We start from the raw sequence: 17,547 nt of genomic DNA, 5'->3' as shown, positions 1-17,547 counted from the left end.
TATCGTTCAACTTAAACATATATGTATATATGTATATGTATATGCTTGATGGCCATACTACACATGCATGTGCATATGACAAAGCTGTGTAGCGTGATCGAATTGACGTCATCGTCATATCGTCACATATGTTTGAGTACTATGCAGATAGATGTGTCAATCCATCCGGAAGGCGTGCGCGATTCGTTTAGATTGATTTATATAAAGAAAAAGAAAATTAAAAAAATAAGTCTCTATATATATACATATGTGTGTGTAATAGTGATTTACCCTGTTTTATTATTGTTTGCGGGCAATCATTTTGATATTGCTATTTGAATCAGTTCTTTGAATCTCATGTCCACGTTCGATACCCTTAAGACATTGAAACATATACATATCGGCACAGTTTGTATCGTTAGTATTATTTTGTGCCTCAATTTGTTGGCGATCACTTAAATTAAAATCAAAATCAAATAAGGGGCCTCTTGGAGGCAAGGCCCCAAGACAAAATGTGCAATAACAATCGTTATCGTTATCGTGATCACATCTTGATAGTGCCCGCAAGTACCTTCAAGCGTACACAGTAGCTGACAAAAGAATGAAGCAACAACAAAACAAATAAATAAAAACAGATTTAAGATTAGTATTTCTTATAGACCAAAATTTGTTTCAAGACGATACAATTTCGGTTGCCTAGCTCAGAAATGCATATTCGTCGGATTCGATATCGCATACTTTCCTTAGCATCTTAATCTCCAAAAAGATGGCAATTGCCAGGAAAATAATATATGCAATGAAGCTAACCCAGCCGACAAATTTTCCCAATACGAACTTGGTGCAAAGGAAGCTGGCATATAGCACAAAGGCTGTTACCAGCAGCATTCCAGTTGTTATCGTTAATCCCGCAGAGTTGATCACAACGTTTTTGGACGAAATCAGTATGGAGATTAGCCATGGCATTCCCAAGCAAATAAATATATCAAACGTATTCGATCCAATGGCATTACACAGGGCCATTAATCCATAACCTGCAACAGGAGCAGCCTAAAATAGGAAAACAAAAGTCTTACATAAATAATAATTGTTTTTTACCTTTTCTGCACACAATGTAGGAGGCGACGATCTCTGGAACGCTGGTGCCGGCAGCGAGTACGGTAAGTCCCATTATGGAATCGGGCACGCCCATGTTATAGCCCACGACAGTGAGGAACCATGCAACAAAGTACGATGTAATACAGATCCACACCACGGACATTAGCAAGCTCAGAAAGAATATGGAACGGGCACTTGGCGTGGTTACGGCCAGCACCAGAACGGCTGGGTATTTGATGGCCCACCATATCTTCATAATATAGTTGGAACCCTCCTCTGGGGTCTCGCACACCGTCTGCTTGAACGTCTTGAGCGGTGCGTCCTCACGCTCCAGGGGATTAGTGGTCATCATATCCAAGTCCGTGTCGACCGCTACAAGCGGATCATAGTTAGCACAGAATTGTATATATGTATGCTAATAGATTTGATTAGTTCAAGTTACTTCGAAATAAACTCTGTATCCTGCGATCAAATAGCAGACCGATCAGATAGACGAAATATCCACTTAGAAGAAAAGACGCTTCATGGACTTCCACCACGGAGTCGCGTAGTACAACGAAAAGGCCCCCGATTGATATGAAATACCAGAGAGTATCCCGAGTTATGGGCCACCAGTCCAATTTGAGGCTCTAACGTAATAGTAATAGTAATAGTAATAGTAATAGTAATAGTAATAGTAATAGTAATAGTAATAGTAATAGTAATAGTAATAGTAATAGTAATAGTAATAGTAATAGTAATAGTAATAGTAATAGTAATAGTAATAGTAATAGTAATAGTAATAGTAATAGTAATAGTAATAGTAATAGTAATAGTAATAGTAATAGTAATAGTAATAGTAATAGTAATAGTAATAGTAATAGTAATAGTAATAGTAATAGTAATAGTAATAGTAATAGTAATAGTAATAGTAATAGTAATAGTAATAGTAATAGTAATAGTAATAGTAATAGTATTAGTATTAGTATTAGTATTAGTATTAGTATTAGTATTAGTAATAGTAATAGTAATAGTAATAGTAATAGTAATAGTAATAGTAATAGTAATAGTAATAGTAATAGTAATAGTAATAGTAATAGTAATAGTAATAGTAATAGTAATAGTAATAGTAATAGTAATAGTAATAGTAATAGTAATAGTAATAGTAATAGTAATAGTAATAGTAATAGTAATAGTAATAGTAATAGTAATAGTAATAGTAATAGTAATAGTAATAGTAATAGTAATAGTAATAGTAATAGTAATAGTAATAGTAATAGTAATAGTAATAGTAATAGTAATAGTAATAGTAATAGTAATAGTAATAGTAATAGTAATAGTAATAGTAATAGTAATAGTAATAGTAATAGTAATAGTAATAGTAATAGTAATAGTAATAGTAATAGTAATAGTAATAGTAATAGTAATAGTAATAGTAATAGTAATAGTAATAGTAATAGTAATAGTAATAGTAATAGTAATAGTAATAGTAATAGTAATAGTAATAGTAATAGTAATAGTAATAGTAATAGTAATAGTAATAGTAATAGTAATAGTAATAGTAATAGTAATAGTAATAGTAATAGTAATAGTAATAGTAATAGTAATAGTAATAGTAATAGTAATAGTAATAGTAATAGTAATAGTAATAGTAATAGTAATAGTAATAGTAATAGTAATAGTAATAGTAATAGTAATAGTAATAGTAATAGTAATAGTAATAGTAATAGTAATAGTAATAGTAATAGTAATAGTAATAGTAATAGTAATAGTAATAGTAATAGTAATAGTAATAGTAATAGTAATAGTAATAGTAATAGTAATAGTAATAGTAATAGTAATAGTAATAGTAATAGTAATAGTAATAGTAATAGTAATAGTAATAGTAATAGTAATAGTAATAGTAATAGTAATAGTAATAGTAATAGTAATAGTAATAGTAATAGTAATAGTAATAGTAATAGTAATAGTAATAGTAATAGTAATAGTAATAGTAATAGTAATAGTAATAGTAATAGTAATAGTAATAGTAATAGTAATAGTAATAGTAATAGTAATAGAAAACTTTCCTCTCAGTTTCGGTTCTTTCTTGGTACCTTGGTACTCTCAGCCCTCGCACTTTTTTACTTTTAAAGTTAAAGTAAACTTTAACAGACGTATCCTTGAGTTGTTTGCATGATGTACTCACCACGCCCGTTAGGATGCCACAGACAGAGCCAATACCAAGGACATTGAACACCGAGGAACCGACAATAGTACCAATACCGATGTCCCCCTTTGTAACAAACGTGCCCACGATCGAGACAAAAAGCTCCGGGGCTGAGGTGGCGGCAGCAAGGAACGTCGCACCGGCAACATCGTAGGGCATACGCAGGGCTGCATATGGCATGGCATATAGATTCGCAGTTACAGTTGCAGTTTATATAGGGGACGTTGGTATACCTACAATAGCAAAGTCGCTCCATCGCCGGTATCAGATAATCGTCACAGACAATCGCCAGCAGTATGAACAAATATATGCTGGCGAGCAGACAGACAACCGTATTGAGTATACTCTTCTGCCGCATGAAATTGGGAAATTCCAGTATCGATGGAATGGTACAGTTCAGTTCCGCACTGTCATGGCTGCGCATTAAGAACGGATCGGCCCCCACTATTCGGTTGTGGGTTTTGATCTGTATTATCTGTTGTAACAAATTTGTACTTGAATGCGTACCGTAATCGTTCTCATTAATGAGTAACCGCACAGCTCTATCAAAATTGAAATGCATTTAAAAATATATATGTAACTATGTAGTTCAACGATCAACACAAATTTGTAATAATAATTTCCAAAAATAAAAATGAACTTTTCAAATTTTTACTGACATATTCAACTGTGAAATAATTTCTCTCCAAAAATGAATGAATAAACAGTAAGCTGATTTCTTTGTTAAATCTCATATATTATTAATCGTATAAATACATTATTGAATTTGTTGTTTGGTTTTTGGTTTTTGGATTTTTGTTTTTGGTTTTTGGTTTTTGTTTTTTGGTTTTTTGTTTTTAGGTTTTATTATCCCATTTTTCTCATTTCATTTCATTTCTCCAAATGTCGTGAAGAGAGATTCTTCTTCTACTTTAATAATAATAATAAAAAAAAAAGTATTACAATAACAGCATAACGTAGTAGCATAAAGGTAACTCGAACTATCAAGGTAGATAGAATAGAACAGGAAAAATACATATTAATTAATTAAAACGACTGCACTGCAGAGTTGCCCCGCCCAGCTCCAGTACCAGTACCAGTTCCAGTTCCAGTTCCAGATTGCAGTTGCATTACCAGCTCCAGCTCCAGTTCCAGCTCCAGCTTCAGCTTCAGCTCCAGCTCCAGCTCCAGCTCATGATCGTCCGCAGGTTGGCAGATTGACGCGAAAGAACACATTGAGCTCGATGAGCGAGGCGAATACCATAAATACCAAATAGATGACCAGACAGGCGATGCCCACCTTGGTGTCCAGCTTGAACTTATTCATCGAGAATGTCAGATAGAGCAGAAACAGCGTGGACAGCAGTGTTATGGCCGAATACTCCAGCCCGGCCGAGTTAATGGCAACATAATTCTGACCGGGCTGTATGGGAAAGAAAGACCGCCTTTATCAGCCAGGGTACGCCCAGGCATAGCAATATATCGAACGTATTCGAGCCAATCGAATTGCAAATGCCCATCGATCCATGACCTGGCCAGAGAGTTGCGAATAGAACGAATAGAACAGAACAAAACGGAACATATTCCAACCAACATACACATGAACACATCATCATCTATCATCCATCATTCAGTGTCAACAATGAATACTCACCGCGCTTTGCCACAATCACACTGGACACGGCCTCGGGTACACTGGTGCCAGCGGCCAGAAACGTTATGCCCATCACCGAATCGGGTATCTTAAGTGTATCGCCTGGTTAAAAGAAATCCCAAAACAACAACAAACATTGCACAATTTTTGAGAATTAAGTGGGAGAGTGGTTATAAAGCTCACCAATTATGGTGATCATCCACGCCACAACGTACGACAGCGAACCAATCCAGACAATGCACATGATGAAAGTCAATGGGAAGATTTTGTTATTTTTTGCCTTTTTACAATCGGGTATCGCGATGCGAAACAGCAAATGAATGGGCCAGATGATAATCCAGGTGAACTGGGCAAAGCAGCTGGTTCCCTTGGGGTATGTCAAGAGTGAGTATCCCTCCTGATCCACCTCCTCAGCGGCAGCAGTAGCAGCTGCCGCTGCAACAGCCACCGATAATTGTGCCTCAGCATCTGCATTATCAACAATTGCAACCGATGCGATGGCTCCAACAGCAGGGGCACCAACAGCTGCAACATTGGCACCACCAACACCAGTGCCACCGCCACCGCCGCCGCCACCACCTACTCCAGTTGTTGTTGTTGTTGTTGTTATTGATGTAGTTGTTGTAGTTGTGGTTGTATTACTGGCCTTGGCCTGATCGTTGTTTAAGCCGCCATTCAACTGAATGCTGGCCATATTTTGGCAAATGCGATTTTCCACGAGCTCTGTGGAAAAGTTGACAAAAATTTGCAGTTACTGCAACTGGATTGGGGCAACTTTTGAGCTGCACGTTTTTTTTTGTTTTTGTTTTTGTTTTTGTTTTGGTTTTTGTTTTGGTTTTTGTGTACCTGGTTCCTTTTCATTGCTGTTCTTTGTGTGTATGCTGCAGTTTGAGGAGCGGCTGCGCGAGCGCGCCTGCTTAACGCCACCTGTGTGTGAGATTTGGCAGTATGTATTGTTTAGTGTGTGTTTGTGTGTGTTCTATATATATATATATATATATATATATTGAATACAAGTATATTTCTCTCCCTGTCTCTAGCTGTATGCGTGAACTTAAGTTAGAGCAATTACGCTCTTTTTTTTACCGACCATGAGCTCCTATAAAATACAATTATAATGTCTATCTTTGTCCAAGACTAAGTATTTATATAATATCTCAAAGCCACATTTTATGCTCTAGTGTTAAGTGTAGGTTTTTTTTTTTTTTTTAGTGCTCAAATTTTGGTTTGATGACTGCGACTCACCTTTGGCGCACTTTTGAAAGGACTTGTCGAAATACATGACAGCCAAATAGACCGCATAGAGGGAGACCAAGATGAGGGCCTCATACCACTCGACACGCTCGTCGTGCATCACACAGATGAGTATGGCGACCGTAACGCCATAGGCGATGCTATCTCGCGTCAGTGGCCACCAATCCAGCGGTATAGTCTGAACAAATATATATATTTAGTTTGAGGTTAGGATCACACTTGTTATTGAACAGCAAGGACAAATATAAGGAAATCTGTATCTGTATTTGATCATAGGTAAACAAAGCATTCAAATAAGGAATCTTAAATAGAATTGAACAACGTTAGACTCGTTAGCAGAGTATTGATAATCGTTTTGATAATCGATAATCGTTTGTCGCAGTGCACTTACCATGCCAGCACCGATGCCGCAACAGGCGGCGACCGCGAGTATGTTGAACACCGCCGATCCGACAATGGTGCCAACACCGATATCGCCCTCCGTAATGAATGTCCCTATCACATTCACAAAGAGCTCCGGCGCCGATGTGGCAGCGGCCATAAAAGTGGCACCCGCCACATCGTTGGACATGTTTAATGCTAATCACAAATGGCAAAGTTGTATATTATTTAGAAATGGTTGTTTTGTTACGAATAGTATTTGTATGTGTGTGTGTGTGTGTGTGTGTGTGTGTGTGTATTCGATCACTCACCTGCACATATTTTCTCAACAGCTGGCACAAAGTACTCATCACATACTACTGCTAATGCTACAAATAAATATAAACTGGCTATAACATGAAGTACAACAGCACCGGACTGTCTTTGCGCCTCCGTGAATAGATCTCTGGGGAAATCATCAATGGCGGGCTGTGTGCAATTTATATCTATAATTATATTGGGAAAAAAAGAGAGATGCAAAAGTACTCATTCATATTCATTTCACTTACATTAATTATCTATTATCTATATATATTTTGTTGTTTATTCATATGTTTGTGTGTTAGCTTAAATGCTAAATTTATTTTGTATTTGTTTTCAATATCGTGTTCATATTGAAATTTATATTTGTATAATATTCACACATAAATTCACATTCATTTTCATAACCAGTTTTATTGCCTACTTTTGAGAGTCCCGCAATTATTCATAATTAGTTTGATTATTTAAGTATGTTTGCTTTAAGTTTGACTGATCAATTTGTTTACTTTGCTCTTTGAGTTTAAGGCTGATTTAATGTGTGTTCCTAGAGACGATGTCTTATTTGAAAAAACACTAAAATTAATCAATGCTTTTTAGATAAACAATAAAGAAATAAAAAAAATAGAATAAAAAGAAAGAAACCCATTTTTCGTGATCATGATTTAGTATTTAAATAAAAATGCATTTTTATATTGAACTTTGCATAGTATCTGCAATATGGTATTTAGTAATATGAAACATGTTACAAAATCTGGATTCCATTGATTGTGAGTATTCGAGTAAATGATGAGTGTTAGCATGAGTAGAATCGCTTGATTGACTAACAACTGTATTAAGCACGCAATTGAAATATCAATTATAAGATCAAAGTCGCATCGATTCACTTTTAGCTGCACGCAAATGCGAGTACTCGTTGCAGTTATAGTTAATAGTTAATGATAAATCGTAATGCGCACATTTCATTTTACGTTTGTCCACTTTAATTATTATTGTTTCGGTATGTTTTCCTCTGCGTTGTTGTTTATTTTTAATTATTTTTCTTCGTTTTTTTTTTTTTTTTTTTTTGTTTCTTGTCAATTTGTCGCTTCTTTCTCTCAAGCGCCGGTAAAGAACTAAACCATTGAGGCAGCAAGAACAACCACAAGACTGACCAGACAGATCCCACCTACGGAACAACAACAACAACAACCCCAACAAATAACAACAACAAAAACAAAAAGAAAGACAAACAATAAGAAGAAGATGAAGATGAAAAACGTTGAAAAAGCCGAAGCTGCCCGCCAGTCTCGAGTCGTGTCCAATTCCAATTCCGATTCCAATTCCGATTCCAATTCCGAGTCGCCGACTTGATTATCGATCAAATGAGTTGAGTTGAGTTTAGTTACGTTGCGTTGAGTTGAGTGGATAGTTTTTTTTGTTGTTTTTCTCTATTTTCTGTAGGTTGTATTTGGCATTTAGTTTGTTTGGCGCTGCAACGGAAACGATAAATACGAGAAACGCTTTGATCTCTCGATGTTATCAAATTGAATAATAAAAACCGACGCATGTCGGCGATCTAAAAACAACCCATTGCCCAAAGGTCCCCTCCTACACTTGACCGACAAATTTTTCAATAACAAAATGCTGCCCAAACATAACACCAAATGACAACAATCGATTATTGGCCGATATTTAAGGTTATTCGCGTAATGATATTTCTAGATTAAGGACATAACTACAATGGATACAATAAAACGGAAAATTAAAAAAAAAAAATTTCAAATATTCTACAAAGTAATTAAAAACGGAAGAAATTTATAATAATAATCCACGAAAGATGGATCAATGAAAGACGTTCTCGATTGGAAAGTATTACTCAGAACAATTCTAAAATATACGAGTATTCTTGTTAATATTTTTTAAGATTCACTCTAGCAGCAGACATTATTTTTCACTATATATAGACATATGCATATGTATATGTATAATATATATATTTGTACAACATTTCAGGGCAATTTGCATAAATTTCGATAAATAATTGAAGACAATTTTTCGACACACAAACAAATAAAAAGCAAGACAGCAGCAGACAACATCATAATCATATCATGTGCGACTCGGACTTGCACCATCATCAATAACAACAACAACAACAATAACAACAACAATAACAACAACAACAACAATAACAACAGGAACAACAAGAACAACAACAACTGCAACATCATCATACCCACTCAGAAACTGGAAGACAAATCCGACAAATGTGAATGCGACTTGAGGCCACTACAGATCGACACTTTGCGTGCCGGAGAGTGGACAACAGAACGCACCCGGGTTTTTTTTATATTACTTTTTTTTTTTATTATTATTATTATTATTATTATTTTATTTTTTTTTTTTTTGTATCCAGTTCAGCTTACGGTACGACAACGACAACGTCTTCGGGGTCAATTGAGCCAAACGCATTTTGTAACCGCAGCGGCCCGCATAATGCAATAATGCTTAATCAGCATTTACAGCTACTACAACAACAGCAACAACAGTGGGCGGTGGTGCGTTGGTTGGGTGGTGTTAATGATAATAAATTTAACATGGATAACAATCAGCGAAAACGTTCAATCACCGTAAATTAAGTTCACTCTAATTGAATAAGAGCCGCATAAGCAGCAGTGAAAGCGATCCAACAGCAACCGCAACAGCAACAGCAACAGCAACAACAACAGCAACATGAACCGGAATCCAGAGTTGAAAACAAAAATTAACTAGAAGTTAGGTTGCATGTGAACAAACAGCTGTTGATTAAATAACGAAAATAGCACTACAGTGATGAAGTGGCAAACAGTTTGCAGATACCCCGCAAAGGATACTAACAAATAGCAGCACACATTTGCCATTCATTCGAGTATGTAATCCAAATTAATTAGTCCAATTAACCGATTTGCGAAATTAACTTCAAGTTACCCGTTCGTTGAGCTACAAATTAATGGAAGCATCAAGTTTGATGCCAATTCCAGCATTACTCATGATAAAAGCTAAAGGACCAAAAACTCAGTGCACTACACAGGGCTTTTATCTTATCGTTTCTATATATATACGGTCAAAAAAGACCATTCGATCTCAGAGAGAGAGAGAGAGAGAGAAAATTAATTAACTCGAAACGTAAATAAGTTAAAACTGGATAATGTTCGAAAGCCGACATACAATTCACAATACGGTTTTATGGTGTTTGTCAATATTCTTCACACTGAGGAAGTGAAATGAAATTCAATATTTTTAATATATATATATATAAGCGGAAGAACTATACAACACAGGAATAAAAAAAGTTACTGTGTCCCATAGCATATTACGTATACGCCTCATTGGCACAATTGTATTGGTATTGTTTTACAAGAGACTTAGAAGGCATTCACAGACAAATAGTTGGATAGATATGTATGTGTGAATGGAGAAATATGTACTGTATACGTTTAAGTCTATAAATGTGTATGTATGTGTAGTGTATGTGTATATGTAAGCTATTTTGTACACAAGTAAGCAAATTCAACGCCACAATGCGTTTTAATATGACTTTTGTGTACCGTTTAAGTAAGTTTGAGAGCACCCAAGCTAAGCCTCAGATCATCTCAGCACTAGGGTCTGCCAATGTGGCAATCTCTAAACATATATACATATTTATTTATGTATATATATATAAATACATATATATGTGTGTGTGTGTGTGTGTGTGTGTTGTTCGTTGCTAGTTAGTTACTGTATCCGTATCTGTATCTGTATCTGTATCTGTATCTGTATCTGTATCTGTATCTGTATCTGTATCTGTATCTGTATCTGTATCTGTATCTGTATCTGTATCTGTATCTGTATCTGTATCTGTATCTGTATCTGTATCTGTATCTGTATCTGTATCTGTATCTGTATCTGTATCTGTATCTGTATCTGTATCTGTATCTGTATCTGTATCTGTATCTGTATCTGTATCTGTATCTGTATCTGTATCTGTATCTGTATCTGTATCTGTATCTGTATCTGTATCTGTATCTGTATCTGTATCTGTATCTGTATCTGTATCTGTATCTGTATCTGTATCTGTATCTGTATCTGTATCTGTATCTGTATCTGTATCTGTATCTGTATCTGTATCTGTATCTGTATCTGTATCTGTATCTGTATCTGTATCTGTATCTGTATCTGTATCTGTATCTGTATCTGTATCTGTATCTGTATCTGTATCTGTATCTGTATCTGTATCTGTATCTGTATCTGTATCTGTATCTGTATCTGTATCTGTATCTGTATCTGTATCTGTATCTGTATCTGTATCTGTATCTGTATCTGTATCTGTATCTGTATCTGTATCTGTATCTGTATCTGTATCTGTATCTGTATCTGTATCTGTATCTGTATCTGTATCTGTATCTGTATCTGTATCTGTATCTGTATCTGTATCTGTATCTGTATCTGTATCTGTATCTGTATCTGTATCTGTATCTGTATCTGTATCTGTATCTGTATCTGTATCTGTATCTGTATCTGTATCTGTATCTGTATCTGTATCTGTATCTGTATCTGTATCTGTATCTGTATCTGTATCTGTATCTGTATCTGTATCTGTATCTGTATCTGTATCTGTATCTGTATCTGTATCTGTATCTGTATCTGTATCTGTATCTGTATCTGTATCTGTATCTGTATCTGTATCTGTATCTGTATCTGTATCTGTATCTGTATCTGTATCTGTATCTGTATCTGTATCTGTATCTGTATCTGTATCTGTATCTGTATCTGTATCTGTATCTGTATCTGTATCTGTATCTGTATCTGTATCTGTATCTGTATCTGTATCTGTATCTGTATCTGTATCTGTATCTGTATCTGTATCTGTATCTGTATCTGTATCTGTATCTGTATCTGTATCTGTATCTGTATCTGTATCTGTATCTGTATCTGTATCTGTATCTGTATCTGTATCTGTATCTGTATCTGTATCTGTATCTGTATCTGTATCTGTATCTGTATCTGTATCTGTATCTGTATCTGTATCTGTATCTGTATCTGTATCTGTATCTGTATCTGTATCTGTATCTGTATCTGTATCTGTATCTGTATCTGTATCTGTATCTGTATCTGTATCTGTATCTGTATCTGTATCTGTTTCTGTATCTGTATCTGTATGTGTTGTTATATCTTGCGCAAGCTGACGTGCACCCAGTGAACAACCGTACGGCACGAACAATTTAAGACTCGTCCAAATTAATCATGTTCCACTGCAAGATTTCAGATTTCCATATTTCAAAGCATTTGGCATTTAGCATCACTTATACTTTAGTTGCAAATTAAATATTTAGACAAGAAGACATTAAAGCAATCAATAAAAATGGATTAAAGAAAAAAAAATGTTTTTTACACATAAAAATTTCAACTTTGTTACATAACGAAATGCGAATTCTTATCAATTATCATGAATTTTGACAATATAATATTAGATCAATATTGAAATGCTTTTATATTTATTTGTTAAAGTTTCGTTGAAAATGTTGCTACACAGAAGAAAAGAGAAAGGGCTAGAAGAAAATGAAGTTTGCATGAAAATCGTTATTCATTTTTGTTATTTTTTTTGTAATTTGTTACAAATTTGATGATATTGCCGGTTAATAATAATACAAATAAAAGTAAGTAACATGTTCGAGTCTTAATATTTATTGACTGAATCGGTTGCATGTTAACAAATACGTTTTTAACTCAGTGGTAGGCCTTATAATTTTGTTTTGAATGTCATGCTTGAGTGCGTTTGAACAAACAAATCCGTTTTTTGATTTAGTTCGAGTTCCATTTGTCACGATAAATTTCATTAGTTTAACTATTATCGATTTTTTGTATTTGTTATTTTTTTATTTTTGATTTTGGTTAAGTAATTATTTAAGTTGTAGCATTTTTATTAATGGACAAATTTCATCTTTTTTTTTGTTGAGTGCCTTTGCACTCGCCTAATGCTTATCACGTTGCGCATACGCCGCATTTTACAGCTAACCAAATACAAATGAAGTCATCTATGAAAATTAAGTTTTCCGCAACAAAAAAATAAACCAAAAAAAAAAAAAAACTAACGAAACAATAGCCACAGCAACAACAACAACAGTCTTTTGATTTTGTTCTAATTTTTTTGTTTCTTTTTTATTATTGTTGTTTCTTTCTTTTTTGTTGGATGCTTTTTTTTGTGCATAGTAAATGTCATTAAGTTTCACTTAATGAGCCAATTTAGACAATTGATCCATATGCTTTGGTTTACGCGATACACATACACATACATTCATACATATAAATAGATGATGTGTGATAGTGTGTGTGTGTGTCTGTGTGTGTGTGTATGTATATGGATGAAGAAACGGGAGGCAAAAGCGCGCCGACAAATGTGCAGAAACGAAATCCAATTCCAACCGACGACGACGACAATGTTAAGTTAAATATATTAGATACAATTTATGTATATATATATAATGTATATATGTATGTATGAACATGTATGTATATGATATGTAATATATGACAAATGTGACGTCACTGCACACACACACACACACACACACACACACACGCACAGCTCATTGTTTAATTTGCATTAATTTTTGCCGCATAACAAAAAGGACAAAAAAAAAATGTTTTTTTGTTTTAATTGGTTTTGTTTTAGTACATGTATTATTATTAGTATTTATTTCATTTTTTAATTGATCATTTTTGATGACACTTTTAATTTTGAAAAAATTATTTCTTCCCTTTAAGTGTTTTTTTTTAAACTTTTTAAATTGAAAATTGCTTGTTTTATTTTAGTTGGTCTTTTTTTTTTTAGAGGTTTTAGATATGTAATTTTTGTGCCCGTACCCGTAGTGCTGCTAAGACCCCAATAGTCTTCCATTGCTGCACGGTGTTGTAGTGGTGATGGACACTCGTAAACTGCGCTGCGGCCGCTATATGAAACGCAATCTCAATCTCAATCTCTGTCGTCGCTTCCACTTCAATGGTGTTGATTTGCTGGCTTGGTGGCCCCGTCCCCGTCGCCGTCGCCGTTGCCGTCTCTCTCGCTCTCTACCTCAATCTATCCTCTGCGGCTTAGCCTTAGTAAGCGCACACAGACGCGCACACCCACACATATACGAGATGTACGCACACAAATGCATGTAGCAGGCTTTGAGCCTCTATATAAACGCGCGCGCTTATTTTCAATTGTCGTGAAGATCTCTTGCAACGTTCAAAGCGCGCACATACGGAAGCGGGTTGGGGGTGGGTGTGGAGGGGGATCTTTGACAATTTAAAGCACAAGGCGCGGCGTGGCGCGACACTCATACACACCCACACACAGGCATTATTAGTATGTGTGTGTTTGTGTGTGTGTGTGTGTTTTTGTTTGTGTGTGTTGTGTGTGTGTCTCACTTAATGCATTTCGCGTTTTGAGGCAAATGCCAAAAGGCAACACACTAAAAGGCATAAATCAAGGGGCAATCAGAAAATAGACGCCGCCACTGCCAGTGTTCGCAGTCGTCGTCGTCGTCGTCGTCGTGTTCGTTGCCTTCTTCCTCTTCTTCTGCTTACTGTTGTTCTTCTTCTACGGCAGTCAGACAGTTGACAGTTGGCACTGTTATATGTATGCTGCGATCTCGCTTTCGCGTCTCGTGCCAAGTCCACTATCGTTTGTCTTTTATCTTTATCACACTTTAGCTCACGCTAACAACAACAACATGAACAAAAACAAAACAACAACAATATGACAATAGGCGAAAAAAAAGAAATGTCAATCCCGAATCCCGTTGCTCAGTTGACGGCGCGCATCTTTTACATTTCTTTATGCTCTCATCTGTTTGTATGTCTGTCTGTATGCATAAGTGTATGTGTGTGTGTGTGTGTGTGTTTCTGTGAGTATGTGTGTATTTATAGTCAAAGCTTTAGCTTTAGTTTTGGCTTTGGCTTCGGTTTTGCTTTTTAAATTTAGATTTAGCTTAGCATTTGGCTATGGCTATGATTTTATTCTATATATTGTCTTGATGCCGCCGACGTTGACGTTAAACTGATTCGATGTTTCGGATAGCGCTTTAGTCGAAACTGAGCATTGACATTTTTTTTTGCCGAGCTTGAAAATTTGTTCTATTGAGGCATCATTCGGTCCGTCAGTTTAACTAACTATAGACTACGTATGTATGTATGTATGTATGCATGTACGCATGTATGCATGTATGTATATATGTATGTATGTATGTACTTGATGTATGTATGTACTTGTGCTTGCACATACACAAAAAATACGGATTGCATGCTCCCCATACACAGACACACACTCACACTTACACACGCACACCCACTTTCCATCACTGTATGTGTATGAGTGTGTGTGTGTGTGTGGGGGGGGGGGGGGTTTGTGAGTGTGCCCATATTACAGTGTTCGCTTGGATATCAAAACATCCCGAAATTAGTATAATCATTTGCAGTTCTAATTATTTGGGGAATCACATTTAGAAAGAAAAAAAATAAGCAAATTATTATGCTTAATTCAAGTATGAATTACCATTTGACAGCATTTTAACAGCGAAAATGAGTACAAAAATATTTAACTTCCTCATTTGTTAATTGAAATGGATTTACTTGAGTTTAAACTTGATGTCCGTAATCATTTAGAAACTTATGTACACACCTAACATCAGGAAAAATATTTTTCGATTGCAAAGGGATTTGAAAAATCATTCCTGAACTACAAATTTCGTTCTCTGGCCTAGGATTGTCCAACTTGCACGAATATCGGGCAACGTTTTTGATTTCAAAACTATTTAAGTAGATTCCAATTTATCGAGACTTTACTGCACTTGTTAGTTATTATTGTTATTGTTGTTGTTATTGTCGTCGGCCAGTCTCCAGTTACCCCACATGGACGGGATCGTATTTTTACAGCCTACTACATACATATATATATATATATATATATATATATATATATATCGTGGATATTGCTGTGCGACAAAGGTCATGTCATGGTACAGCGACCAACTAATAATGCTCTATACAAACAGCTCGTGCCATCAAAGAAAGTTATTTATTTTCGGACTTGGGCTTGGCTCGACCAACAGCAACAAAAATAGCAACAACAACAACCAACCACAACAGCTGCAATACATACCAATCTAATTATATTACGGCGAAAATCAAGTCAAATAATATATTTAATTAAGCTACTTTGTGCCATTGAACAATTTATGCATTAACATTAATATAAATATTAAGGCAAGCCTAAAAACGCATTCCTCAACAATAAGCAGAGTGATAGAAAAACAAACAAACATCTTTAAAAAAAACACACACACACAAAAAAAAGGGTAGAAAACCCAATTATATTTGAGGAGACGAACTCCAAATGGTAACTGTTATCTGATCTCCATCTCATCTCATTAGTTTGAGTTGCTGTATGCCCCATTCATTAGTTATTCATTCGCCTTATCAGAGTGGCATGTTTTGATTCCGCACACCGAATTGCCACTGATGCCAACAAACAATTAGTCATCTCTAGAAATGGGGTTAACCGGCTAGTAACATACATATATAAATATAAATAAAAATCAGACAAGAATCAGGACAGCTTCGAAAACAACATGTAAAATGTGAAGAAAATAGTACGTGACATCATTTTTAGGGCTTATCTTGGCTTGGCTCAGGTGATAAAAAAGGCCGCCAATTGTCTGGACAGACATAAATAATACAGAGGCATGCGAGACTTATGAAAAATACGATTATATACCTAATTAGAGACACACCAGGAAGCCACTTGTCAACTATCTCTCTCTCTCTCTCTCTCTCTTTCTCTCTCTGTCGCTCTCACTCATTCTCCTTCTCTCTCCCTCTCTCTCTCTCTCTCTCTGCGTCTGTCTGTGTGAGTGTGCCTGTCCAACTAATTGAATCGGAACGTTTCTAATTAGGCACGAAAATGAAATAGTTAGCTGGACGACAACAACAACAATCAAGCCATAAGGTAGTAATACATACAACACGATACTACTACGATATACTGTATAATAATGTCATATATTCAAAAATAAACTAATCTGAATTTACATTCAATTTGTTAGATTTTTAATTGGACGCACATTGTCATCGTCACAACAGATGACACGATTCTGTTCAATTAGGTTGAACTTCGTTCTTAAAGTCACCCAAAGAAACATAAATAAATAAATGTATTCAATACTTGTGCCTCTTGATTATTATTGTATGTTTTCTAAATAAGTTTAGAAAACTATATATGTATATGTGTGCCAATTGGAATCGACTTGGATTTAGTATGGGTATTCATAGAAAAGTAACCAATATTTATTTATGATCTAAATATTATTGAATGTTTATATATTTGCTTCAAGCTTTACAATTCCTATAAATATCCCAATTACAGTCCAATTACACGCTCTTCTAATATTGGATTTATATGTGAAATATGGATATATCCAGCGCACCTTCTACTGAACGGATAAGAAACGTTTTTATTTGGATTTGCAACATTACTTTGGCATCAGAAATCAGAAACATTTCTACAGGGCAAACTTCATGTTTTTGAATTTCTTAAGACTAAAAAATATAACAATTTAAATTATACATATCATAAATCGTGAAGAAAAAAATAAACACGAAATTCAATTTTGCATTTCCTTTTATTAATGCTTTCAGCATTAGCTGTAAAATCAATTAATTAGCAACAAATATA

The 17,547-nt window shown here is 35.1% G+C and overlaps 2 protein-coding genes across 4 annotated transcripts; both read right to left on the bottom strand.

The window, feature by feature from the left end:
• Nucleotides 1–539: 539 nt before the first annotated feature.
• On the bottom strand, nt 540–3,856 carry LOC116805592 (sodium/potassium/calcium exchanger 3). 3 transcript variants are annotated; one of them, XM_043216113.1, is made up of 6 exons: nt 3,770–3,854; nt 3,500–3,706; nt 3,242–3,429; nt 1,517–1,703; nt 1,075–1,446; nt 626–1,010 (listed from the first exon to the last, which is right to left on the bottom strand). In XM_043216113.1, exons 1-6 carry the CDS (start codon nt 3,822–3,824, stop codon nt 676–678), a joined length of 1,344 nt encoding a protein of 447 aa, XP_043072048.1. In that variant the 5' UTR covers nt 3,825–3,854; the 3' UTR covers nt 626–675. The 3 variants fall into 3 exon arrangements, with proteins under 3 accessions (XP_043072049.1, XP_043072048.1, XP_043072047.1); XM_043216114.1 differs by lacking the exon at nt 626–1,010 and adding an exon at nt 540–569 and having other exon boundaries at nt 3,500–3,856; XM_043216112.1 differs by having other exon boundaries at nt 3,500–3,853.
• Nucleotides 3,857–4,384: 528 nt separating this feature from the next.
• LOC6564706 (sodium/potassium/calcium exchanger 4) lies at nt 4,385–14,561 on the bottom strand. Its single transcript, XM_032738123.2, is given in 9 exon segments — nt 4,385–4,679; nt 4,681–4,772; nt 4,896–4,997; nt 5,079–5,618; nt 5,742–5,822; nt 6,141–6,327; nt 6,541–6,728; nt 6,842–7,015; nt 13,695–14,561. Coding segments are annotated over 9 exon segments (1,644 nt in total). The 5' UTR covers nt 13,729–14,561; the 3' UTR covers nt 4,385–4,433.
• Nucleotides 14,562–17,547: the final 2,986 nt, after the last annotated feature.

Source organism: Drosophila grimshawi, unplaced genomic scaffold (genome assembly GCF_018153295.1).
Source record: "Drosophila grimshawi isolate 15287-2541.00 unplaced genomic scaffold, ASM1815329v1 contig_848, whole genome shotgun sequence".
Classification (NCBI taxonomy): domain Eukaryota; kingdom Metazoa; phylum Arthropoda; class Insecta; order Diptera; family Drosophilidae; genus Drosophila; species Drosophila grimshawi.
The sequence above is the reverse complement of the archived record's forward strand: the minus strand, read 5'-3'. Positions and strand labels throughout refer to the sequence as shown.

Bases quoted from the DNA above. Each gene is read 5' to 3' on its own strand.
- LOC116805592 (XM_043216112.1), bottom strand. From the start codon at position 3,824: ATGCATTTCAATTTTGATAGAGCTGTGCGGTTACTCATTAATGAGAAC. The intron at 1,447-1,516 runs GTAACTTGAACT...ATCCGCTTGTAG, and splicing joins GATACAGAGTTTATTTCGAA to CGGTCGACACGGACTTGGAT. The intron at 1,011-1,074 runs GTAAAAAACAAT...CTCCTGTTGCAG, and splicing joins CTACATTGTGTGCAGAAAAG to GTTATGGATTAATGGCCCTG.